Source organism: Castor canadensis, chromosome 5, assembly GCF_047511655.1.
Source record: "Castor canadensis chromosome 5, mCasCan1.hap1v2, whole genome shotgun sequence".
Lineage (NCBI taxonomy): Eukaryota > Metazoa > Chordata > Mammalia > Rodentia > Castoridae > Castor > Castor canadensis.
This window is the reverse complement of record NC_133390.1, coordinates 54,535,942-54,563,844: the sequence shown is the minus strand read 5'-3', so window position 1 is coordinate 54,563,844 and position 27,903 is coordinate 54,535,942. Positions and strand designations below refer to the sequence as shown.

The 27,903-nt window shown below is 34.1% G+C and overlaps 1 protein-coding gene across 3 annotated transcripts in view; it reads right to left on the bottom strand.

Annotated features, from left to right (window-relative positions):
* Positions 1-27,903, bottom strand: part of Alcam (activated leukocyte cell adhesion molecule) — a 178,358-nt gene that overhangs the window by 10,920 nt on the left and 139,535 nt on the right. For 2 of the 3 annotated variants that reach the window (XM_074073036.1, XM_074073037.1), the window contains exons 4-14: positions 25,193-25,257; positions 23,889-23,976; positions 23,252-23,434; positions 20,427-20,554; positions 18,702-18,834; positions 14,490-14,602; positions 12,290-12,425; positions 12,045-12,182; positions 8,976-9,104; positions 7,060-7,098; positions 6,696-6,813 (exon numbers count right to left, since the gene is read on the bottom strand). In XM_074073036.1, the coding sequence (XP_073929137.1) occupies positions 6,696-6,813; positions 7,060-7,098; positions 8,976-9,104; positions 12,045-12,182; positions 12,290-12,425; positions 14,490-14,602; positions 18,702-18,834; positions 20,427-20,554; positions 23,252-23,434; positions 23,889-23,976; positions 25,193-25,257 (1,270 nt within the window). The remainder of the gene's footprint in view (positions 1-6,695; positions 6,814-7,059; positions 7,099-8,975; positions 9,105-12,044; positions 12,183-12,289; positions 12,426-14,489; positions 14,603-18,701; positions 18,835-20,426; positions 20,555-23,251; positions 23,435-23,888; positions 23,977-25,192; positions 25,258-27,903) is intronic. The other variant, XM_074073038.1, reaches the window with a different exon arrangement.

Genomic DNA, 27,903 nt, shown 5'->3' with positions numbered 1-27,903 from the left:
AGCTGGTAGTGAATATAAGCATCATTCATTATGTCAAAGATTGAAGGATCAAAATAATATAGGAATACTGAGTGTACATGAAAGAGGATGTTGTGTGCGTGCATTCTGCATCGCAATGTCAGTGTTGCCTTAAGACGCATAATGCCAGCACAGAACACAGCCTGGTCCATGCTAAAGAAGGAAATATTTTCCCTTTACTGATTAAAAGATAAGGAAAACAAATGTGATTTAAAAATGAATATATATTTTGATACATGCCCCTCTTTCCTCTGAAAACTCTCATGTCACCTGCAATAAAAGAGGACAGATCCATGGATGGTTCTGTCCTTTGAATGGCCAACAACCCTGTAATTAATAGAAGGAAACTCCATGTCTACTTTATCCTATTTTCCCTCTACTCTATTATTTATGGTTTGATAGAACAATGGGCCATTTTATTTTCTTCTTTTTTTTGGCAGCATGCCAGGCTATGGATAGAAAAACAGAAAGAAGCCAAAACTTGGATTAGTCTGAATTCTAATACAAGTGGAGCACTATATTAAATGCCAGTAGGCAAAGTCAGAGCTGAAATTTTAATTTCAAAGATGTTCTGGTAAGGTAGCAAAATAGGTTTGAAATGATAGGGGATTTGGAAAAAAAATACTACTTATTTCCAAGGTAGGATAGTCCCACTTAGATGCTATAAAATGGGGCTAATTCTATTACTTTATTAAGTTGTTGAAGATTTCAGTAAAATGAGGGATGATGGAGAGACAGAGAGAGACAGTGAGAGAGAGAGAGATGGAGAAAGAGAGAGAGAGAGAGAGAGAGAAGAATATTAGGTGCTCATGTTGCAATAAGTGAGGAAAGTCATTTAAAATGTTTTGTAAGTGGTCCACCAACACTATATTTACTATTTTTTTCAATTCATTCTGTGGAGAATTCTTCCTCTTTCATTAGGATATGTATTTAGTTTGAGAGTGACTATTGATTAGAAAATAGACTTTAGTTAATATCAACTTTCTTGCAAGATCTTGTTGCATGTGTTAAGAGATAGTAACAGGAAGCGTTCTGGAAAGGCTGAGTGCTACTTCTTAAAGTTTCAGTATTATTAGGCAAGTACTCACTCACTCTTCAACTTTTTTAGCACTGTCTCCATTTCTTCTGGGAGGACATTGGAATAATATACTATTATGTAAGGCTGAACTAGCATAGCATGTTTGTAATTTCTGGATTGTCTGTGTATTACACAATGGCCTCCATGAAACTGGTATTGCATTCCAAAGTTGCAAAGGTAAATCTGCTGTTAAGTTTCCAAGGTTCACAGAAAGGGTATTTTGAGGTTACCAGTGTCTGGTTAATGCTTGCTTCCAGTTCAGTGATAAGAAGTATGGTCCAGGGTCTCTTCAGTGCAATCAATGTCTTTTAATAAACTTTTGAAGATTTTCAGGACTATATCATGTCACCTTTATATTTTTCCTTAATTTTTAGCTCTTTTAATTTTTCATTAGTTCTCATAAGATATGCAGAAGAGGAATTGGATGTAAAATAGTAACATTTAATTTCCCGTAGAACCAAAAATAATGTTTGGAGGACAGAATGGAGAGAAATAGGGAAAATAATAAAAATCACCATCAAATTATCTGTTTTCTAATACTCTTCTTCCTGCTCAACAAGAGCAGGATGTGAAGTGGACTTAGCCAATTAAAGTCCTTTGCCTGATGCTGTCAGTTTGTGCCTTACATACATCGGAAGGAATCAATTATACATTATCATTATCAAAATTTATCATCAGCTTAAAAAAAATTCCACAAGCATCTATATTAAAACAGCATACCATGGGTCCTCTTTCAATGAATACACCTTATCACAGTGAGAAAAGAGCACAACTGCTGAATAGTTTTTACAACTGTTTCCATGTTGGAAGTCTATTTCAAACATGTGGTTCCTATTAGTGCAATGAGGAATGCATGTTAGCTGAGTAGTCACTATGTCTGCAAACAAATGTATTTTTAAATACTACTTAGAAATAAAAGATTGTTTCTCTCTTTTCCAATATTTTTGTAATTAGCAATGCCAAGAGCTTTCTCTAAATGTTGCTAAAACTCTACTGCATTGTCAGCTATATCACAAAATATAGTCCTAGGAGTTCTGAACATGAAAACTCTGAATATGAATCTGCACTTTGGACAATGGCTTAAGTGGTTAAGAGCACTAAGTCATATTGCAAAGATACCAGCTTACTTCAGAGGATATAGCAAAGGAATAAGTAATCAGGATTGCAAAGCACTCAGCAAATCTGAAGCATTCCACACAATATTAATAAAACCCTTTGGTGATTGGGATGAGAAATGCAATTTATTACTTTGATTATCAATAATATTAACTATCAAATGTAGTGCCCTTTTCAATTAAATGACAGTTATTTAAATGAATGTTGAAGTCAGATGGTAAAAGATGCACTTAATTTAATGAGACACTTTAAAGGAAATACTTGACACCTCAGCCTAATGACACAAAGAAGCTAAATGTCCAGAATTTATTTATCTATGGTTTTAATTTTGGGTCACCATATGTTAACAACTAATGAAGTAATACATACACAGTTATCTTCTATTTATAGGACAAATATGTCTAATGATATACTATTCATCAGAATGAGATGTTTAAGATGCTGGAGGTGCTTCAAGAATTCACATTCACCTCAATGCAAGGACCATTTTCTATTTTCCAACTCATTTTTAGGACATAGAAATTTTACTTTTATCCTTTTAAGAAAAAAATTTTTGTTGACATATATCAGAAATCATACTAAAATGAAAACATCTTAGACTTCAAGGTGTTACATTCATGTCTTATCATGGATGATAAAGGGATGATAAGATTTTTATCTTCAGGAAACTTGTACACATAGAGGGAGAATTCTATAAGATATTGATATTGGAGTACCTACTTCCTCTGGAAAACTAGTTGTATTTCCTTTCAGTTCTTTAAATTTTCCATGGACACCATGGGCACAAACCCATGTAATATATTTGTAGGTAAAATGTTCATGGAGAAAAGATGTTTGTTACCAAGTGTGACGGTTAACTTTACGTGTCAATTTGATTAGGCTATGTGGTGCCCAGACATTTGGTTAAACATTATTCTGGCTGTGTCTGTGGAGTTAATTTTGCATGAGATAAACATGTCAATCCATAGACTGAGTAAAAGAAGTGCCTTCTCTTATGTGTATGAGTGCCTCTTTCAATCAGTTAAAGAGACTAGGATGAAAGGACTTAGAGAAAAAAAAAGAACTTCTGCTTCACCACTCAATCTGGGCATTTTTTTTCTTCTTCCCAAGTCTTCACCTTGCTTGATTTAATATGGGAACTTACAATATTAATTTTTCTGATTTTCAGACTTTTGGACTAGAACTGCATATCTGCTTATGTAGGAGGACTTCTAGCATCCTCCTACAGATCTTGAGACTGCAAACTCCATAATATGTGAGGCAATTCCTTATGATAAACTTTATTCTCTCTCTCTCTCTCTTTTCTTACACACAAAGACACACAGTCACCCTGATTCTCTGGATAACCCTGAGTAATACATTAGGTATTGGTGAGGAGTGCTCAATAAAGAGGAATGAAATGCCAAGATCAAGAGTGACTAGGCCCCAGTGTGGGAACAGACATCATGTACATCAGAAACAACAGAAAATAAGTTTTTGACTTATGGAAAAAGGATAGATAGAAAGTAAGGCATTGTGGTATAAAAATAAGGCCTAACACACCTTGAAACTACTGCAGGAAAGAATAAGAAGTACACTGGAACATACAAGCATAGTCAATATATTATTAAATAGAACTCCAATGGCTCAGAAATTAAGACAAAAGATTAACAAATGGGACTTCATGAACCTAAAAAGCTTCTGCACAGAAAAGGAAATGGTCACCAGACAGAAAGGGCAGCCTTCAGAATGGGAGAAAATCTTTTCCAGCTATACATCTGATAAGGGATTAGTAACCAGAATATACAGGGAGTTCAAAAAACTAACTCCCCAAAAATCAATGACCCAATGAAGAATTGGGCAAATGAACTGAATAGAGCTTTTTCAAAGGAAGAAATCCAAATGGCCAAAAATCACATGAAGAAATGCTCAGCATCCCTGGCTGTAAAAGAAATGCAAATCAAAAGCATGATAAGATTCCACCTCACTCCTGTTAGAATGGCTATCATCAAGAACACAAACAACAAGAAACAGTGAGGATGTGAAGAAAAAGAAACTCTCGTAAACCGTTCGTGGGAATGTAAGTTAGTATAACCACAATGAAAAGCAATGTGAAGTCTCTTCAAAAAAGCTAAAACTAGAACTACCATATGATCTAGCAATACATTCCTATATCCAAAGAAATACAGGTTGGGAAATAATAAAAACTCTTGCACACCCTTGTTTATTGCAGCATTATTCACAATAGCCAAACTATGGTAACAGCCCAGATGCCTTACAACTGATGAATGGATTAAGAAAATGAAATGTTATTTAGCCATAAAGAGAATGAAACTTTTTCATTTGCAGGTAAATGCATGGAACTGGGGATCATCATGTTAAGTGAAGCTATCCAGTTTCGGAAAGACAAATGTCGAATGTTTTCTCTTTTGTAGAAGATAGATACAAATACAAATACAAATACAAGCATCATATATACATATATATACACACACATACATAAATACACATATATATACAGAACATGTCTTCAAAAACAAAGGAAACTAAGAGAGGAGGGAACAGAGAAGAGAATGATAGAGAGTGAATAATAATGAAGTACATTACATCTGTATAGGAACAAGATACAATGAAACACTGAAAACTGTTGAATGATACAGAATGGGGTGGGGAAGGGGGAAGGAATAGAAATGAAAGGGGATAGACTGATTAAGTTACAATATATTTACAGGTAAAATACCAAGTCAGAACCCCATTGAACAATGAAAAGTCATTTAAGCAACGAAGGACAAGGAATGTAAAAGGTCATATTAAGCGTGGGGGGTGTGGTTAATAAGGGACTGGGAATATAAATGAAGAGGGTAAAGGAGGATAAATATAGTTGATGTACTTTCTATATATGCATAAATAGAGAACATTTAAACCTGTTAAAGTCATTTTAAGAAGCTGAGTGTAGGAAAAGAGATTAAGGGAGGGTATGAACAAAAGCAGGGTACAATCTATGTATATATGGAAACGTCACAATGAAATCCCCTGTATAACTATCATATACTAATAAAAGGGCTTAAAAATAAAATAAGACCTAGAGATTAAGCTAAGATTGTAGCACATCATTTTTTAAATCAAACAATTCTATGCATTGTGATCTGCATAGCCATAAGTTTCTCAACAATCTACCTTATATTTTCAAATACAAAGCATGAATAATGGTAACTATTTTGTAGATGTGCCATGAGAATAAAAAAGCTCAGTACATGCTCATGTTTTTATGAGATTTTAAAACTTCAGCTATGCCTCTCTTGCATGGCAATTCCAATCAAATATTCCATGAGTGAAATTGACATCTTTACAGGATGAGATCATGGGTTCTGATTAGAGTCTGTTTTGTCTTTTGATTTTCTCTATGTTAGATTTTCTGAAAATTTCAGAGACTCTATCAGATATAAAGAAAATACAAAATTATGTCCAAAATTGCTACTAGTTATAGATATCCCATTGCAAAAATTAATTTCCCCATTTATAAGCTGGAGGATTTAAAACACATGTTTGAAATCAGGAATATGCTAAGAATCACCAATGGACTTTTTAAAAATGTAGATGCTGTAGCCTCATCCTTGCCCAGTCCCCTCTGAATTCAGGGTGAAGAGCTACTAGACATTGTATACTAACAATGTTCATTATTCATGTGGACTTTCATTATAAACCTGTTAAATGATCCTTAAGGCTCATACTATATGCAATATTTTATGATTCCAACTTCTTTTTTGGTACTACTGTTTGAACTCAGGGCTTCATGCTTGCTAGGCAGGTGTTCTACCACTTGATCCACGCCACAAGCCCAAATGCCTTCCTTCCTCCCTCCCTCCCTCCCTCCCTTCCTTCCTTCTTTTTTTTTGCAGACTCTAATCATTTTTAATCTAACATTATCTAAAACACTTTAAACATACTTTCATTACTTTGTGTAATCAAATTTAAGTTAAAGCCAAAATAATGCTTTTTTTTTCTAAATTAGGTTTTTAGATGGACTAAAGTCAACTAATTAGAGTAGAGGTGTAATGACAATGAGACATTACACCATCACGTCAGTAGTTTGCAGTTTCATTACTAGACAGACTTGCCACTGCAAAACCACCTAACAGTTCGTCAAATATGTACAAGCTTTGAAAATTAATCTTCCTAACCCCAAGCTGTAAGTTTAGAATGGTAGATCTTCAGGAAACATATGCTTTTAAACTATCTACTCAGGCACTGAAGAAAATCAAATACTTGAGTTCAGAATACTACGAAAAGTAAAAGGACACTGTAAAATCACACCCAAAGCCACGTGCCTGATGTTGGCAATGTAGCCACTGTGAGCTAAACCAAACTATAATCAGCCTGATTTGGGGAGTATGTCTGTCTTATTATATAAATTACACACACAGCTGGAGGGAGCACAGTCATTACATTGCATTTCCTCCCAATTAAAGTCAATGAACAAGGGTGATCTTGTTCCACAACTTACTTTGATTTTTTCATGTACAGCCAGTAGACGACACCAGCAACCAGAGCAGCAAGGAGGAGACCAACAACAATTCCCACAATGAGCTTTGCCTGGTCGTTCACCTTTTCTCTGTTTTCATCTATGACAAAGAAGAAAAACCCATGCAATTACAGACAATGCTAAGTCAATCTAGTTATAACTGCTTATTAATAATGATCGACATGCAAACTTGTGATTTTAAAGGGTAAAATTCTGACTATCTTGTCTCATTTGGTATTTTAATTCAAGTCAAATTTTGGACAGGTAAGAAAATTACTTATATAAGGACACTTCGTAAATCTTGAGCTGACAGTCAAGGAAGAAGAGTCGGCAGCACAGTACCTACCACTTCTCTCGTCTGCCTCATCGTGCTCTGGGATACTTACTGAAATGAAAAATGTTAATATGAAATTAAAAACAAAATTTGTTGATATATGAAAGTCACCTTTACCATTATAGTATGATGTAATAAAACTCAGATAAAATATCTATTCTACAGCTAAGGGTAAAAAAAATTCATACTTAAAAGAGCATGAGCCTCCTATAAAGAAATTAATCTTGTTTTAAGGAAAGGAGAGTAGTTAAAAATGCAAAGATATTAGTCTACCACACAAAATTTTATTACTTATAAGCTCTATAGTATTAACCTGAAATTCTTATTAATTTTCCCACTGTCTACTACCTTTTAGAAGCACTTTTCTTTCTTTAGGAGAAATGAGTTGGCACCTATGAAGTCTATGATACTGTGTTTCTCAGGTTTCCTCAATTTTTCCTATCCAGGTAGGAGAAATCATTTTCATCCTGTAGTGCCACTAGAGATGTTCTCAAGGTGGGGCTTAGGGTGGATATCAAAACTCAGGATGCTCTGGAGATTAAGCAGCAACATATGTGGTGTTGACCAAAGCCCTCCAAAAGATCCTCAGAGGTGCCATGCTCTTGGTCCATTTTAAGAACCACTACTCTTGTGGATAGTTTTCTAATATTTAACTATGTAAATTGTCTTCAGAGTGCATGGGACTGCATCAGAACCACCCATGATGTTTGATAAATTCTGATCCTCACACTCTCCTCATATATACTAAACTGGAATCTTAGGAGGTACTCATTGAGTTTCAAAATGACTAAGTCAGGTGTTGATCAAGCCCATTGCATCATCCAGAGAACCAAAGCACTTCATTCAGTGGGTTAGAGTAAAAAAGACTTATGCTCAGCAAGAAAGGATGGGTTCTTTTTCTAGGTAAGACAAATCAATACTTGCAGAATTGTATTCTGAGAAGTCAATGCTTCTATTTTAGAGATAAATTTGTTTAGTTCTCTCCTGCTAATTCATCAGCCTTTATAATCCAGTTATATATATATATATAATTTAGTAGGGACCATTATGTTAAACAATTATTTTTTTTCGGCACCCAGTAATTCCTAGCCATTAAATTCATGAGCCTGCTAACGTCACACACAGGATTTCAACTGAATAAAGAACAAAAGTTTGGCAGATCAGTTAGCTTCTTGTCCAAAACAGCCTTGCTCTAGACCAGCACTGGAAATAGTAACAGAATTGAAGATGTGGGTAATTTCACACTAATTCACAACTGCTTTCAGAAGAAACTACTACTGGTAGAAATATATTACCTAGATTTCAGCATTGACAGATTCTTTTATTTTCTCTGGGATAATTTCTTATACCTGCTTTTGGCTGTGATTAAAAAATGATACAGAAAAGGGAGTAATTTTTGAAACTTGATTCTATGAATTCTACTTGCAGTTTTAGTTACTAATTTACTTAATGATTGTAAACTTGTAGCATTTCTGTATAAAATATGGGCAGGATAAATAGACTGCCAAGAATTGGAATGCAAGAGAATAAGGGGGATTTAAAATTTACCGAATTTAAAACTATTATCAAAACGTTTTAATATAATCTTTGAATAGTCTCTACTCTGAGCAGAAAATACGGATTCGATAAGAGCAAACTTAGTTCTTATTCTCTATTGCTCTTGGGAACTATTCCTGTAATAGAATAGCTCTCTGAGCCATAGATGCGAAATGATTTAAACTGTCAAGACAAGGATAGTGCAAGAATGGAAACCAGGAAAAAAGAAAAAAAAAAAAAAACCTTATGATGATGATACCAAATGCAAAATAAATAAATAAATAAAACTTACCATAATGTAGTACAGGAAGATGGAATTGAAGATTTTTAAACTAATGAAGAATAACTTCAAATTTTCTTACTTTTTTTAATGCCAGAAATGAAATACTCACTAGCAGATACATTCAAGGAGTTTACTGTTCTCTCCAGCTGGTTTTCTGCTGTGCAAGTTAATGTAACATTCTCTTCAGGGGAAATGATAATTTTACTATAATACCTGCCATTGACATAAGGAGACTCCTCTGTCTGGAAAAAGAAGAAGGATGATGGGTTTAGAAGGAGAAATATAGTTTAAAGGCATGGGAAAAGTAATAGTGATGAAACAGGATAAGTGTGGTTGTCCATGGTGTGGTCTGGTATTCAAAGGAATATGTAAGACCATACAGACTTATACCTGAAACATGTAGGAAAAAGATTAATAAGGCCTAATGGGATTTCTGCTTAAAATTCTGTTGTGACTTCTAATAATTAAATCAATCAAATTTTTCTTCAGTTGATGTTCAGTTTTAGTCAACACTTTGACATGATGGGATTTGTTTCAAAATGAGTAATTGATAATTAGTAATTTCCTTCAATAAACTTTAAATTTAATTACTTGTGAAGTTGACCACTGTTCTTTACTATTGGCATTATTATTTCTCTTATCTTAACCCATTATATCAAAGTGCATATATCTGTACAATTTGTTCATGGGTAAATAAAACCATTTCCCCTCAAGTTTTCCTGAGCTATGTGTGGAAACTGGATTCTTCTTCAGTGACTGCTGCATCCATTTGATTTTTGTGAGGTGCAAATGAGGAGAGTCACTGCATTTAGTGCCTTCAAACATAAGAAAGGACCCATGTTTGTCCCTCCTCAGGACTTGACTCCAAAATCCAACATAACTCAACCAAATATGTACTTGTAGCCTTTTCTTTCTCAGTTATGGCATTTTCATCATGTATGACATTTTTTTTTCTTCTTCTCCTCTTCCTCCTCCTTCTTTGTCTTCTTTTTCTTCCTTCTCCCCCTCCCCTTTCACCTTTCCTCCTCCTCCTCTTCTTTCTTCTTCCTCTACCTCTTCTTCCACCTCCTCCTTCTTTTTCTTCCTTGTTTTGACAGTACTGGGATTTGAAATCAAGGCTTCATGCTTGCTAGACAAGGGCTCTGCCATTTGACCCATGCCCCAAGCCCTTTTTGCTTTTAATTATTTTTTCTGAATAGGGTTTTGTGGTTTTGCCCAATCTTTTTTGGGCTGCCATCCTATTTAAGCCTCCCATGTAGCTGGGAATCTAGGCAAATACCATCACACCCACCTTCATATTGGTTGAGGTGGCTAGCTTTTTAGCTTTTTTTGCCTTGGCTAGCCTTGAATTGTGATCCATCTAATCCCCACCAAGCAGATGGGATTTTCAGATATGAGCTACTGTGCCCAGCCATAGTTTCCTCTGAACCAAGTTGTAAGTCCTTGAGGCTAGGAATGGGATATTCTCTAGTCCTTGTGGGGTGGAAGAAGGGCATAGATAGCCCCTACTTGTAAAAGAGTAGATTTATCATGTGTTCAAAGTGGTAACAGCTAAAAGATTATGAATGGATCAGCACAGACTTAGAACAAGAAAAATAGCATATCATGTGTGGGGCAGAATGAATCCTTCTCCTTGATGTTGAAGAATGGCATTATTATTTTCATCCTCATAGCAAGTTTACCTGCCATTTTTCTACTTCCTACTAGGATTTTTCATGACTTTCTCAGTCTTTGTGCTTGCTACTTCAAACTCTGCCAAGTATACTTGTTTGTTTTTCAATTTTTATATCCATTCATTCATCAGCTATTTATTGTGTGATTGGTTTTCTATGTTCTATGCCTGCATTACTAGTACCTAATGGTTCTTTTCTTTTGGACTTATCACTTAATTGAAGTGGAGACTAAAAGGAATAGAATAGGAAAGAAACATTTCTAATGTTTGCTTTCATTTTTAGCATTTGATGCTAAAAAGTGGATTTGTACTTTTTCAACAATTCAGGTGAATCAGATCTTTAAACTGAATAAAGAAAACTGCATTTTCTCAGGCTTGAGAGACCACTTGCCTTTTTGCTCTCCTCTGGCCTGGCCTCTCACTCATGTGTCTCTTACAACTAACCCAGTCCAAAGCATTTGCTTCAAAAGGGGCTACTCCTTTTCAAGTTGTCCATACCTGAACTCATGCAAATTGTACATATTATCCATATGTGAAGTCCCAAATACACCCTGCTTTGAAAATTATATGAGTTGAATCAGTGGTCCAACTTCCCTGGACAGAAGGAAAAGTGAAGATAAATGCTTAAAATCACTTTGTAGCTTTTTGCTTTACATAGGTCTTTGCAAATTTTGACTGGGTCCAAATTTGGGAAGAAGGCAGGACAGAAGAATCTGCACTCCTGAAGAATCCTTCACTCATTCTAATGAGATGAGGAGACAATAGAGTTACATACAAAATGGAATTAAAAGTATGTAAGTATCCCAAGCACATTGGTAATTTAGTGGGATTACAGTTCTGAATCCACAGTGACAGGCCAAATTAAAATATTTTTTTTTCTGATCAAAGATTTACTTTTAAGAGAAAACTACTGGTAGTGTTCACAAGTTCTTAGCTCTTCAGTATTACTAAAACTTCCTACAAAGGGTCCAAATATTAAAGTTGGTTTATGTCCTATTTGGTCCCAAAGGGCACAGCCTAGACTATATGTTGCTTGCATTATTCTGGCCTTAGTCCTTCACAGGCTAATCAGATCATATTTTCACAAGTAGTGACTATATTCATCACCACCCTTAGAGCCCAGTTCTAAGAAGAAATAACCTTTAACATGCATAAGTAAGCAAATAATGAAGGCTACTTGTACTCATATGTATAAGTTCATGATGCAGAAATATTTATATCTTAATATTTTAACCACCAAAGTTTCAGAAATTAATCACTGTGGAGCAACATCCAATTTGAATTCTTTTTAAAAAACAGAACATGACATAATAGTCCTTCCATTCTCCATGGCCCTGGGATTTTAAAATTAGACCCATAGTCTTCCTTTGGGAAAATTAAGGTATCAAGAGCTTTCTCTGAGTGTACACTGAAAATGTTCATGTTCTAGCAAACCAGTGTGCACTTTTGGTACCTAAATAAGACTCCTCTTCGGGCAAAGGGACCATACAACAAGAAGACAAATACTTGCTTGGTTTATGACACTTCCACTGCCGGTAATCGTCCACTGTATAGCTGGCTTTGGAAAGCCTTCCACGTGGCAGATGATTGTTTTAGACAATCCACTGGGATCAGTTTTCTTTGTCATTTTGATTTGAGGTTTACCTAAAATATCATTATAATTAAAATATTACAATGAACTGAGATAGTAAAGAGACCAGACATCAAATTCTTAAAGAAAAAATTGAATTAGTGCCAAAGCATTCTACTACCTTCTACAATGAGAGTCAATGACTCTCTCTTCTTTAGTCCCTCAACCTCTTGCAAAGCAGTCTCACACACATAGTTCCCAGCATCCTGATAATGGAGACTAGAGAATGATGGGCTCGATCGAAGCCTGATGTTATCCTGGTTAAATAAAAGGAAATTACTTCACAGGGCACAATTAGAACTTTAAATGTATTTAGTATATAATAATTCAGCCTAAAACTATTCTTCTGGGTCTAATGAAAGCACAAGCATCTTTTGTTTTTTTAACTTCAAATGCTTTGAAAATGCTTTTTTTTTTATTCCTTATTGTTTTAAAGCCAGAAAAAGCAGAGTTATATTTCAGACTCTTCTGGGAAGGAGTTAATTTGGAACAAATTCATGAACTTCTGAGACTGAGTTTCCTTTATTTGTGAACAGCAATATATTCTTACCATATTGCATTGCTATGAGGATTTAATTATATAAATAATGCCACATTTTTACATTAAGGAAGCTTTAATAGTCCCTACTCACTGTAGTAGATGACAGATTGTTAAACATGGAGACTTGTGGTTGTTAATCAATGATGGACATAAATGACTGAAAATCATCTTATCTAATACAGTTATCAACACAGGGGATCCATTACAGAACTATAGCAATTATGACAAAGATGCTTTTAATAAGAAACTCTTAATCACATGTTACCACTCTAATTTCTATGAAAAAAGAGAAGTAAAACATTTAATTGAAAAAAATCAACTGATGTACAGAAAATATTCTTATTTTTCAGAAACTGATATTAAAATGCAGACAACTAATCACAATCCTAAGATATGTTATCTTTATCCACCAGGATATTTTTCCTCACTCACATCAATTAACCAATGGCTAGACAACACTGACATTATTATTTAGTCAACAATACTGACTGCAGTTTATGTAGAAACTGGTTTTTTGTAAACATATTTCTCTAGTCCCCAAACAAAAACATACTCTTAGTATTCATACAATTATTGATTACTCTAGGTGCTTATAACTTTTCTACTTGTGTGACCATTGACTACTGCAAACAGATAATATTAAATATGGTGACTATCAAGGGACATTTTAATTATCTGAATGAACAAGAAGTTGTTATGAGGTTTTGGCTAAAAGAAAATGTAAGAAAAAACTGAGCTCTAAGAAAAAGGGAGCAAGAAACAGAGAATCTAGAATTATGAGAGATCAGAAAGCAGACAATAAAGCAATATAATTTGTATTTTTATCAAAAAGAAACTCTAGCAACAAATTTCACCATGTTTTTAAAAAGATGATTACTTCCAAGGCTTGTTTCAGGTAGTGTGTGTGTTTTCTTAGAGCATCCCTGATTAACTGTCCATTTCCATATTGTGCTCTGGTCATAAATGCATGAGGTGTTTGGAAATGCTAGCCAAGGACTTCAGTGGAGGGATCATAGTCATAACCTTTTCTTTCAGTAAGAACCTGATCTCAAGTCACCAATGAAGAATTCTATTTTCTAATTCCAAAAAGATAGCAATGATTAGGGTTCCCAAGTCATAGTCTAAATTGCAGACAATTACATTAATATAATCACTCACCCAAAAAATACTCACTAAGCTTCTAGCATGTTCTGGGTGTTTTGTGATGCTCCAGAGATGAAAAGGGATCCCTACCATCAATGGCTCCTAATCTAGCAGAACCTGTTTTCAGAAACTTAAGAGTTCAACAGCACAGGTGCAAAAAGTGCATGACCAGAGAGCAGTGTTTATACCCAAGAAGATGTGATCTTGATTTTCTACTCTTTCCCTTATGAGGTTTGTTTATTTTGCCACAATTTCTTTATAAGTAATGGGGAAAATATGACAGGATTGTTATAAACATCATGTGAGAATAACATGATTTAAAGCACACTATTAATTGCTATGCCTTAAAGTATGTAACTATGTATGTTTGTGTGTATACGTGCATGTCGTGCATCCATATTTAGCATATATGCATAAAATAATGCCCCAAACTAATAAGTTCCAGTGCAACAATTATGAATGCCTCACTATTGTTGGATATCTCTAAAATTATGTTGTGGTTTGAACTGAGAGAGAGGGAGGGAGAATGAGTATAGATATATAAACTTATTATCCATAAAAATACATATTTGGATAAGATACAATATGCAAAATGAATCAGTCCAAACAGCAGGATAGTTCCAAAAATTTAACTTACTTTCATCCAAACCACAGTTGCATTCCTACTAGCAGATGTTGTGCATGACACAGGCAGGGTATCTCCAATCTGCTTGGTCACTTCCCCACTTGGGCTTAAGGATAAATCCAAATCTGTGAGACAGAAAATCTGCTTGAAATACAAACTCTAATAAAGTGAGATAGTAAAAATATTTTGGACATATGAAAGAAAAAAATTCTAACTGCACTTGGAAATTCAGAACTGATTTATATACTAAAGTAACTGGATTGTAGCATATACAGCCTAGTTTTCAAGCCAGCTTTGAGAATAGTTTGGACAAATGAATAGTCAATCTAATTGATTATGCATTTATTTGTAGTTAACAGAATTGATGCTTTAAGTGTATGCATGTGTGTGCACATGTGTATATATACATATATGTATGTATATATGCTATCACCCTTAAAAAGTTTAAATCAATTCTGTGAAGAAATAAAGATGATTACTAAGTAAATATTATAAAAATAGTATCTAAGGTATAACATTGGGCAATCAAATATATTTGGACAGCAGATGATAAACTGAAAAACGAGGTATCTATGTGTTTCTTCAAAGAAAATTCATAAATATTTTTTGGAAATTTAAAATAAGATCTATTACTAGGTACACTGTCAACAAATATCTTTTTTTTTAAAGGTAGTATAAACACATATAAGGATGCATGGTGTTCCATATGAAAAATGATTTTAATAAAAATCTTCCTGTCATAGTATGATCTGTATGAAGAAAATTTAATTCAAGTGAACATTTATTGTACAGATGCAATGTTCTAAGTGTAGAGATGAGTAATGAGCTTACAGCTTAATAAGACAGAAGTAATGCCACTCCACTGATTGCAATGCATGGCTTGGGAAGTCTTCACCCAGTATCAACCCTACTACATAATCAGGAGCTTGGTAAATATTTGTTGAAAGATTAAATAGAGATACAAACAAAGATTCATGGGAGTGTATATACCAGAGTCAGATTTCTTTAACGCACTAGGGAAGGCTTTGTATAAGAGGGACTATTTCTTTGTGGCCCCCTACAGTTGAGAAGGGCTTTGGTAGGAGTAAATGTAAGGGAAACTTTTGTCACATAAACAAAAGCAAAGCAGTGAGAGAGTGTAGCAGATTTTGCAATTGTGATAAATCTGGTAGCTAATGGTAGATCTGTACAATTAGTTGGGGCCAGATGCAGAGGACCATGCTTGCCATATAGGAGTTGGGACTTTATTCTAAGATATGGAGATTCGCTTGTGTACTGTGTTTCTCTTTAGTTTTACATGTTTTAACTGCAACTTCTTGTTTGCAACACCATTTTTTAATGGGTATCTTTCCTGTTAGACTGGAAAGCATTATGAAGATACTGACCATGATTTGATTTTTCTGATTCCTCTACAGCACCTGACATGTGGGAGGCTCTCAAACATTACAGTTGAATAAGTAAAGGGAAGGAGCTTACTTTCTCAGATTCTTCTTAATATAAAAGGCTGCACCATCATGTAGAAAAGTGGAGTTTCCTCAGAATATAATAGAAAAATTTAAATTTTTTTTTAAATTCTAGTTTTTTATATTCTAATTTAATTAAATTTAAATTAGAATATAAAAAAAATTTAGAAAGTTTTTTTCTTTTTTTGGAGGCACTGGGGTTTGAACTCAGGACCTCATACTTGCTAGGCAGCTGCTTTTTACCACTTGAGTCACTTTGCCAGCCCTCTCAGGATGTATTTAGTTGAAAATTTTATTCAGAATGGTTAGCTAGATAGTTTTCTAGTGAAAATATAAAAGAGTTTAAAGGGCAATGGTAGACTTTGAAAGTTCTGAAGAAGAATCTCTGCATGCATGAATGGGCAGACAAATAGCAGCTGTTTCCTCAACAACTAGGAGTCGGCCTTAGAGATTTGTGATGAGAGGTCTGTTCTACAAACCTGTGCATGTAGGGGTCGTTGCTTCTCTATCCACAATCCCTTTAGTCATCTACAGAAGGAAAACAAATTCTATTTTTTGGAAAACAAGGAGTCGAGGATAAATGGGCAAAAAATAGGATTTTGATTTTTACGTATAAAGTAGAATGAAATGTTAATTGGATTGAAATACCTTTTCTTTAGCTTTTGAAGAGAAATGCAGGCATTAAAATCCAATGTTGCAGCCTAACCTGTCAAAACTGAAATGCATTTAAATCTAATTAACTGCACTGAAGTCCAAGTAAACTGTTCCACACACATTTATTTTTTTTCCTATCACAGATGATCATTGATGTACAATGTGGCTAACACCAGCTCTTCTGCCTACCCTTTCTGCTTGATCTACAAGTAATATGCATAAGAGCTTTCTTCTTTTAGGGTCTTGGGTACATAGCATCTTTTAAACATATGCACACAGCACCATCTCTAAGCAACTAGATTCTTGGTTATTGGCCCAAAGATGCCATGAACAAGGATATCAGAGAGCTCTTGTACAGGCAGTTCTATTTGCTGGCTATATTCTCTTACTTTCCTTTTTTCCTCTCCATGAAATAAGCCTAGATAAATGGTTCCATGACTGACTGGTCCTCAGAGAAAAATAGCACTGTTGTTACACTGAAAGGTCACTGCTTTCTCTCTAACTGGCTCCTATGGCAGATGAGCTCAAACCCATGAAGCACAAGTACAGAATAAACAGAAAGTACTCATCTGTGAACATTTCTTAATACTTCACTGTTTCTACAGGCCTCCCCAGGGTGCACTTCCAACATCAGATTATCAAAAGAAACCATTTGGTTGTTTTACTCCCCAGTGTACTCTCTTGGATCTCCATCAAAGTTTTAGCTCCTATCCTACATGTTTTCCAAGCATTATGGATAGAGTAAATGATTTAGAATCATGTGTTTAGGACAGTATCTAAAGTCCCTTTTAGAAGGAAACTAAGAACTGTAAAGGGGTTGATGTGCTGTCTATACAAGGGTGAACATAGAAATCTTAAACTGGCTGGGGCCACCAAGGAAAGGGTCTAGGGAGGAGTGAAGAGGATTAGGGAAGATGAACCAATTGGGGTTGGAATACATATGTGCATGGAAATATAACAAGGAAACTCCCTGTGTAGCTATCTTTATCTCAAACAAGCAAAAGCATCATGTTTTTCTTTTAATCTTTTATCTTTTGTCTTCTACAAAATCAGAGAACAATTGGAAAAAAAATGAAGTCCCTTTTAATATGTAACAAGAAAATATCTCATGCTCAATGAGATCAAAATGGATGATGTCTAGAGGAAATCTTACTGATGGCATTGCTGGGTGGAAAGAACATATCAGAAAATTCAGCCTGTATTTCTAAGCAAGATTGACACTTGTCCAAAGTACTCTGTGACTTCAGTTCTCACAATGGGTAGGTTGGATGAATAAATTTACCATTTCCATGATGGATCAGAAACATTAATAAGATAAATTGTAACCAATTACGAAATAAGGAACTCAAGTTATATGTTGGTTTTCTATGTATCTTTTTCCCCCTATCACATTCATAGGGGCCAAATATAACTTTTGGAATATCTGAAGAGCAAGACAATTAAAAGTTAATAAGAAGTTATGTTGAAGGTGATCTGAAGAGTTTCTGTTTCCATAAATTTGCTATCCTTTTATACAGAGTGAGTTCAACCAATTAATGGGTTTTAGTTGTCTCTACTGCCTTTTCCAATAATTAAGTCTATAGTAACTTTGTGTTGCCTTGGTTTGAGTTTTCATACTTTTGTAATTAAAAAAAGATATTTTATCTACATTTTTCCTGACCAACTTTCAACCTTGTGAAATTCAAGAATATCTGAATAGGGACTGGGGTTGTAGCTTAGTGGAAGAGTGGTGGCCTAGCATGTGCAAGGCCCTAGGTATGAGGTCCAATTTTTCTTTTCAAAACAAATATCCAGGTATGAGTGTGTGTGTGTGTCATTTTTCTTAAAATATGTAATGAGTTGTTCCTTAAGATCCATATGAGAACTATTTATCAATAAACTGAAGACATTTAGAAAGAAGAGGGAGGTTTACCACTGACAAAAATTACAATGACCAGATCTATGCAAGGTTTCAATATTGGAGTGCAATCTAGATGAACAGTGAGTTTATTCTGATGCTCTTTACTAAATCTATTGAAAGCAACTTATTTAAGAAAGATATACCTGCACTTTATTAGAAAACTTCTGCACATTATACCATCAGCTGATAAGGAAGAAGTTGACTTACAGTGAACTGTGATAGCTGTTGAAGCAATCATGCTTTTTTTGTCTATCAGGGAGCATTTGTAGTCTCCTGTTGCATTGCGCCTCACATCTGTCAATGTGTAAGTATTTGAGCTTCTTATTCCTTCTGGCTGTCCCTTTTGATAGAAGCAAAATGTCACATGATTATATGTGGTAGCTACAATGAGAACAGTTATTTCTTGATGAAGATGACACTTCCTCAGATAAAGAAAAAAGGGAGTATGCACTTTGATTGGAAAAAAAAGAGTACAGTTTGTGCTATGAACTTCTATTCCTAGAGAAATTGTTAATATTTTGGTTCTAAGGAATTTTTAAAAGCTAATTCATGTAGTATTGATGACATCTATTTTATTGACAGCATGGCTTATGTTTTATTTTTGAGGCAGAGTTTTTGTTGTCCAATAAATTTTATTTTTATGTAAATGCCTTACCTAATCTGAAAAAAGAAATGAAGCAGCTTAAGAGAAAACATGTCATATATCCAAATAATAAGGAAAGACATGGAAGAAGGAAGCAAAGAGAAGAGTGAGAAACAGAGAAAGGGAAAAAAGAGGGAGAAAGAAAAAGAAAACACATCAAGAATGAGAAAAATATGGGTGGAAAAGGTATTTATGTTACCGAAAGAGATATTCAGCATGTATTTCCATAAAAACTGAGACACACTTTAGGCTCTGTTGTCTCAGATAGTCAAAATGGAAACCTAATTAGTTTCATAATTTCCATTTCCATTTGTAAATGAGAGAAAAGCAGTATGCCAATTTAACAGGTGAAATAGTTTTCTGTAAACATTTAAGTTTATAAGAAATTACTTATACTAGACTTCTGGGCAACATACAGAATGATGTTTTAACTAACAATAATGTGGCAGGTAAATTCACAAGCACACTGCAGCAGGGTATACAGTATTCAATAGGATATAGCTTTCCTCCATTCAAAGGTGATGCCAGAACACCAAGCGAGGGGAGTGCAAAGTATCCTCAGACAGAGCTGTTTTTCAGTCTGGCTCCATTTTACTATGCATCCAGAACCTGGCAGGAAATTTCAAATACTTCTTCCATGCATATACTTTCTTTCAGCTGTGATATAGATAGAAGTTGAGGGATTAATATTTTAAGATTACATATGAGCTGTGCATGTAGCTCAGTGGTAGAGCCCTTCTAGCACGTCAAGGCTGTGGGTGTTTCTAGCGTGGAAAAAAATCATATATGATAAGATGAAAGAGCCTACAACATTATATTACCAAGATAAATAACATGTAATAGAACAATCCCTACTTCAGAAGCCCAAAGATACATTCAGGCAACACCCTGGTAGATTTAGAATTCATATCAGACCATTTGCTGTCATCAGTTTTTATTTTATAGTTATTTGCTTCTAAAGAGCAGATTTTTATAGCTTATTTGGACAACTAAACCTAGAGTTTTTGCAGTTATGATTTCCTGTGGTAGTTCTTTATTTGTGTGTGTGTGTCTGAAGTCTCTAAACCTTAAGGGGAAAAAAAAAAGGCAAAAACATTGGCAGGTGCCACAAAAGCTTTCCAAGGACATTCTAAAGGCTTCTCTGTTTTTTGGTTTTTTTTTGTTTTTATTTTGTCTCCAAGAATAACTAACATGCTTTCACGCCTACTCTACCCAAGTAAATGTAATCCTTAATGTCAGCTAGAAGTCAAACAACAGGACAAAATGATACATAATACTTAAGCACTTACAGGTAAATAAAACATAAACTCCTCAGGAGGAGGGTTTCCATTCCCCAAGCATTTGAGAGTGATGTTGTCCCCTTCTTTGATGGCAGTTTTTGGTGGTAGCACTTGCATTGTCACCTGCTCTGTAGGATCTGCAAGAGTCACAGGCCCAAGATAACAATTTTTGTCAAGTACCAAATTACTCTCTGCATACAATGCAAATGACTAAATTACACACAATTTTCTCAAGAAGCTAGTAACGGTAATTACTTAAATGCTTCTTTTTATAGTGGGATTGAAGTTAATAGCCACTTGCTATACCAAGCACTAAACTTAGTTAGAGCAAACTACAAAGAGACTCTGTTACATAAAAATCAATTTCTTCTTAGCTAAATGTCTTTAGTGGAGGTAGGAGAGACTATAATTATTTTATGTGCAAAAGACTAGCATGAACAATCTCACTGTAAGACTTCATTATAAGGAAATTAAATGATGTTATATGAATCTTATAGTTTGGAAAGACTAAATCAGCTATCAAAGTCACTAAAATTATTAGGCACCACTGCACTTATATTACAAAATAGTACCTTATGTTAAATGAAAGGATGCATGAGCTAACCAGTACCAGCAAGGTTTAGGCCATGCAGGAGAGTAGATCTGTTTAAAAAAATGAATCCTATGTACTGAGAGAGACTCTTAACACAATCAACAGGATGGCAAATGTATCGTAATTCTGTCCTGTTCATTGGAGCCAAGATGCAACTTCCATACTTTCATTCCATTTTGGTCATTGTTGTGGAGAAAACAGGACTAAACAGTATTCTTTCGTACAGGCTACTGCTCAACAATAGAATGCTAAATAAATTCAGGTGGACACAGTGGGACCATATCTAGCAAGCAGGAAATAAAGCAAGGTAGTGGTAGTAGTTATAAACAATTCACTTTCTAACCTATCCATTTGTTACACAACTGGATAGTACAATGAACAATGAAGTTTGTTTTAGGAAACCTTTACAAAAAATTAATAATTATTTGAGACAGGTGTTTATGTGTTCAAAGTGATGGCACTAAAAATTATCTACCACAAGACCTATTTTTTTATTAGCTAATAATGCGAAACCAGTAAGTTGCAATTTTGGAGGCTTATTAGTTATTTATTTACCTTTCTCCAATTGAATTGCAAAGGACACTTAGAAAGATTATTACGGATTGCTCAGACATCGCTGAGCTCAGAACGTTCTGAGACTAATCAATGATTACTTGTCTGTGATAGTTCTCTAACCATCACTTCACAATAAGTTTAAAAAGCAAATAAAGTTTGCTTTAGGCATCCCGCTGACCTCCATTTCTGGGTCTCCTTCACTTTTGGACATGGCTCTTCTCTAACTAGCACTGAGGTTTGGTCAGCAGCATGTCTCTGTGGCACACCTCTGGTCAAGGCTGACATTGGAACAGCCAGACCTAATGGCTGCTGCCTTCCCCTCTATCTCAGAATGCACCTTCTCTGCACCTCCTTTCAATATTTCAATACATCCTTTCTGTATTTAAGTGTTGAAAGACCAAACTATGATTGGGGGTTTTGCAACATATTTGCATGTCAACGTTCTGGATTAACTCACGTGGCTCATACCAAAATTAATGATCAAGTCTCAATGATTAACACCTCATAATATATTTTGTATCTGAGTCTCCTCTCTGTTCCCACTAACACTTCCCTAGTTTATACCCTGATTAACCCACACCAGAAATGTTGCCATTAGTTTCATTCAATCCCTCATCTTAAATCTTTCTCCTTTTGTACACTTTCATAACATTTCATCTGGATCAATTTTATGAAGTAATGCTTTGAATATTATAGTGGTATAAAGAATCCTTCATATATTTCCAATATGTAAAGATTTGAAATAAAAATTCTTTAACCTGGTGTACACAGTTTGGTACACCAGGCTTGAACTTGGCTTGAATTTAGCTCAAGTGAGACTGCTATATCTTACTAGTCTACATAAGCTCTACATAATAACTAAAACAGTGTACTCAAATATTTTCCCTTCTATCTATTCAGTTATCCTTCTGGCCAATCATTGGTTCATTTGTTCAGTGTCTATACAAGTACTAAGTGCTGAAATAATAAAGTTGAAAATAGCGTGTTTCCTGTTCTTAATCATTAGATTTATCTTGGCATTTGTCTTACAAGAAAGAACCCAGAATTGGAAAAAAGGATTCTATTCCAACCTCTGCAGCTTATTTATGGCATACTTCTGTGACTCACATTTACTGCTAAATAAAACAATGGAGTTAGAAGAAATGTGCAGGAAGGTTCTTTTGTAGTTTCATATATGTTTCAAAGCTATAATTTAGTTAACCAAAATATCTTGAATACAACATCCTATCTAAATTAAGCAACTGATCTCATTATTAAATCTCTTCATGAAAATGGTAATCCTATACTCTGGAAGCTAGTCAGTTATAAGGCTGTTATTTGGCTATCATGCATTCAGAGAATGGCCAGAAGGCATTTTGAGTTCCTACAAATTTATGGAAGTATGTTAGGGCTTAAGGACTTCTAGAAGAAATCGATCATGTTAGTGATTCTGTCTTTAAGGAATTTGACATCTAGCAGAATACAGAAGAGATACTCATAAAAAACATAATAGAAAGTGAAAGAAATTATAAGATGGCTTTTTTTCTATGGATTTCACTATGAGGAAAAGATTATTTGGATGCTGTAGGTTTGTGGTGATGACTGAAAGCAGAATCCAAAGAACAAGTAGATTGAGATTTCAAAGATTAATAGTTGAATATTGTTTCTAGTATATTAAAATTACATAATTATATACTGATTTACTTACAATAAATATCAAAAACAGCTTGTTCAGATTGCAGTGTTTTCTGGCCAGTGGGTCCATAATATATCACAGAGCAGGCAAATGGCATTTGTATATCTGCTTTGGTTGTCTTATACTCCAAGGATGAAGTCATGGTATACAACTGAGTAACTGGATCCATTTCCTTTTTAAAAATTATGACCACCACTGAAGAAAAATAAAGAATAATGATGATAAACTATTTCATTGGAAAAAATCACAATCTTTAATTAAATATCATAACACCCTTGAGAAGTGTTTTTGTCCTTCTAATTGTATTTAGCAAGAAGAAAAATTGGTATACAGTGAGGTATGATGTCTTTTTAAAACCACGAATCAGAAATATTGATAAAATAAAATCCTGGAATTCTTTCTCCCATTCGCTTTAATTAACTTCTAGAAAATGTCACTTGCAGAAATACTTTACTCTTGATTCTTCTGTACAACAGCTAAAATGGTATTTCAGAAAATCACTTAAGGATTTAATGGATAAAGTAGTAAAGTATATAGAGTCTTTTATAAGAAGAAGACAGCATGTTTAGATCCTGAGTAGCCTGCAGTATAGCTAGACAGGAAAGAATCAAAACAGTTCATCTGAATTTATTGCCCACCTCATACCTACCTCCTTCCACAGGCTGTAGAACTTTTCCATTCCTGTACCATGTGATGTTGCCATCTGGGTAGCTGTCTTTTGAAATGCACTCACCCAACTACAAAATAAAAAGGAAATGATATTTCCTTGCTTCAATATTTCTTTTGAATAAAAGTTCATTATTTCAAGTATTTCCTTGTTTCAATCAGGGACTGTTGACTAGGAAACCCCAGAATACTCAGGAAATGCAAAGTACCTTGAACCTTTCATTTTCCAACACTGACTAAAAAACAATATCTGTTATCTTATATAAAAGCAATGCTTTTTATTTAAAAATATAGTTTTGCCCATTTAAAAATGTGCAATAGATTCTACACTATTAATGAAATTACATTCATCTAAAGTCATTACCAGATTAATTTTGTCACTGTTTATTTTTAACACCACTATATAACTATGTTGACTTACTACGGTTCATAGATTTTTATCAGTAAGAATTATTTAGCATTAAAATGTGATTCCTCTCTAATTTCGTACTATATATATTTCAGACTACATATCCTTACCATATTCTACAATCCCCACCATTTGGCTCAAATGTGTTTTAACTTTAATATTCAATGTTTACCAAATAATGTTCAGCAAAAGTAAATTTGATTCAAAGAACTTGGCTCCACCACACAAATAAAGGAAAATTTAGATATTTTAGCTACTGAAGATGAGATTCTTACTTGATGTGCTCAGATGTGGAATTCAACTTTGCCTCCCCCTTCAAGAGAGCTTCTCTTTTTGTCTTTGTTAATGTGATTGCACAAACCTGTTTTCACACCTATACCTCAAACTTTCACTAGTGTAGTTTGTCAACAGAACAAACTTGTAGCTTTGTGGCTACAAGGCTTGCCATAATCTAGCCTCTCTTTACCTCTCCAGATTTATCTCTTACTGTAGTCTCTCACCTTCTATCCCAGCACTCAAAGTTTCCAAAATGCCCCAAACTGATGTTTCCCAGGCATGCCATTCTCTTTCATATCCCATTATTTCATCTTGTTGGAGAGCCCTAACTACATTTGGCCTGGAGAAAATTTACTCATCTTTCACTGGTTTTATCAGACATTCAGTTCATTCAAATATGAAAGACTCCTCCCTTCATAAATGACCCTATCTGCCTACACATTCTCATGGTCAAAGGGAAGTAGGCATGGTGTTCTCACTGTGCCTTCTGATTTCTCAGATTAGAATCGCAACACTGTGAACTCCACCAAAGCAAAACCCATTTTATTTTCTTGGCACTTAATACAAAGTAAAAAGTAGTTGATCAAAAACTATGCTCTCACCTTTTTTAGCTGCTCTGTTTCGAGAAATGGTGCTTTGTTTACAATTTCAGGTGTAGATGGTTGCTCTAAGGTTAAGTAGAGAAAAGTTTTGAATACACATGAAAAGGGAAAACAGGATATCTGTGATTCAGTTTACAGCAAATATAATGCACATAGTCAAAGAAGAACAAGCAACAGAATAAAGAACAGATTTCCCTATGTTTAAGAAATTTCACTATGTATTTAAGAAATCTGGTAGGTAAAGCCCTTCCAAAGGATAGCTTTATGATTTTAAACACTGTTTCAAGTTCTTATAAATCTTTTGAATATAATATTTTCAATTCTTATGCTTTATGAACTGAATGTGGGTTTGGTAGTAGAACAGAAGCTAATGTACTAAATAGGATACATTATTTCCAATTGATTATCACAGACACTTACTACTTATCAGGAACTGGCAACTCATTGGTAAGGACATTAATTCACCCAAATAAGAATCACAGAGGTTCTTGTTTAAAATGCATATTTCTAAGTCTTAAGCATTCTACTGAATCAGAATCTCTGTGGGAAAATCCCATCAATCTATATTTTTAACAAGTTCCTAGGAGATTCTTGGGCATAATGAAGTTTCAGGAACACTGCTCTAAAATCATGGGAAAGCTAGTTAGGGATATACAAGCACAAATTTGCTAAGTATTTCAAACTTTATCTCTGAAGTTGTCACATTATGAAATTATAAATATGGGGAAATATTTCAAATTTGTTACCTGAGATGATGGACAGAAGTATTTTAAATATAGTTAGTTCTATATATATGAATTCTAATAGAGGCTTCAGGAGCAACTGATTAAAAATTATAGCAACAATTTCTTACTGAAATTAATTGGTTTTATTCTTATCTGTTAATTTTCTATCATGGATGGATTTTGTACTTCAAAGTACTTCAACAGTTTGTTAGAAAACATAAATAGCTTCATTGTATTAATTTTTAAGTCTTATGGGACAGAATTGTTCTATTCTGATATAAACAAACAAATGAAAGCTACCAGCTATTGTTTCACTTATTGTATTATTCACAATTTTCAATAATTCTAATTTTGATTACCAAGCAGCTAAATTGGCTTTTGTGTAATGATTACTCAATTTAGAATTCAGTTATCGACATGTTATCTATGTACACCATCATAGAAAACAAGGAAAAAAGAAAAAAGCCTTTGTAGTAACAAAATGAGCATCACTAGAGTGTATTGAAAAATATAGCTTTCTTTCAGTTAAATTAAAATTATTTACCTTTGCAATTGTGTTTTATTTTAGAAATTAAAGTAATAAATATAATAAATCTACTATGACTGGAGTTCATGTACTTTAATTATAGGAGGGCCTGTTTACAATTAATTCTAGAAATACAATTCCACAAACACAATTTTCACAATGATTATTGTCTAGCTTCCAAATACATCAATTGGAAACAAAACAAGAAAAACAGAAAAGTAGGGAGCAAATAAATGTAGAGGAATAGAAAGGTACAACAAGGACAATTAAGATTAATATAAAACCAGAAATGTCACCCAACTGTCTATTGTCTGTTAGGAAGATGACTACAAGATAATAAAAAAGTTGATCAAAAATCTCCTCAAAATAGACATCAGTTTCTGGGAAAGGTGATATTGGGGGTAAAGCCTGTGCAACCTGATGTTATTATTAGTTTGATAGAATGCTATAAAAATTAAAACTGAGCTACGGAATTAAACATTGAATTCTGTTTGGAATTCATGTTTTCAAAAATAAATATCTAATACATTTGAAAGAGAAATGCATCTATAATATTTAAACAGAATGCAAATTTTTAGGGCTTAAATAAATAAGACAAAGTTTTCTGAGCATTAAAGTCAGTTATTTAGTAACTCTCTATGACCTCAAAACACAGAAGATATTAAAATAATTTATGTGATCAAACAAGAGTCAAAATTAACAGGAAGAAAAAGACAAATGTTTATTAGTTTTTTTCTTCAATAGAATTATGCCAGGTATATATGGAGAAATTTGAAGATCTCAACATAACTTTAGGCTCTAAGTAGAAAGATTTTCTGGAATTAGAGAAAAGGGCAGAACAGATTCTGCCTGGAAGCGAGGGGGGTGGGGTAAGAAATGACCTAAACAATATATGCACATATGAATAAATGTACAAAAAAAGAAAGATTCGTTGGGCAGTTTTGCCAAGTTTTACTATTTTCTAGTTCATCGAAGTAAAATGACAAAACAGTTGTCCATACTCATTTCCTCTAACTATACAGAATGTATATCTATACTTTTCCTTTGTCAATACTGATGTTTTTATCAATGCAGACATAAACGGTGATGTATTACAATCTTTTGTGGCAATGTACACTGTTTCCATTAAATACCTTCTAAAATTTCTTATTTTAATGAAATGAATCTGTAGCAAACCTTAAAAAATTTGATGAAAGGATGCTTAAAAGTTAACCATCTTCACATTTTTATTCATCTTTCCATTTGGAAGAGAATCACAGTGAATACTGTGAAAAAATGGTAATACGTATTGCATTTCCTTGATTCATTTTTTTCCTTGTAGTTTTGTTTCAAGCCCTCTATATTAACTACATATTTTGTATGCAATTTTCTCTTATATTAGGTAGCAACAATCGATAGATATTAGTTGGAAGACCATAAAAGAGGACACATACTATTTTAGCAAAATTGCATATTGATTT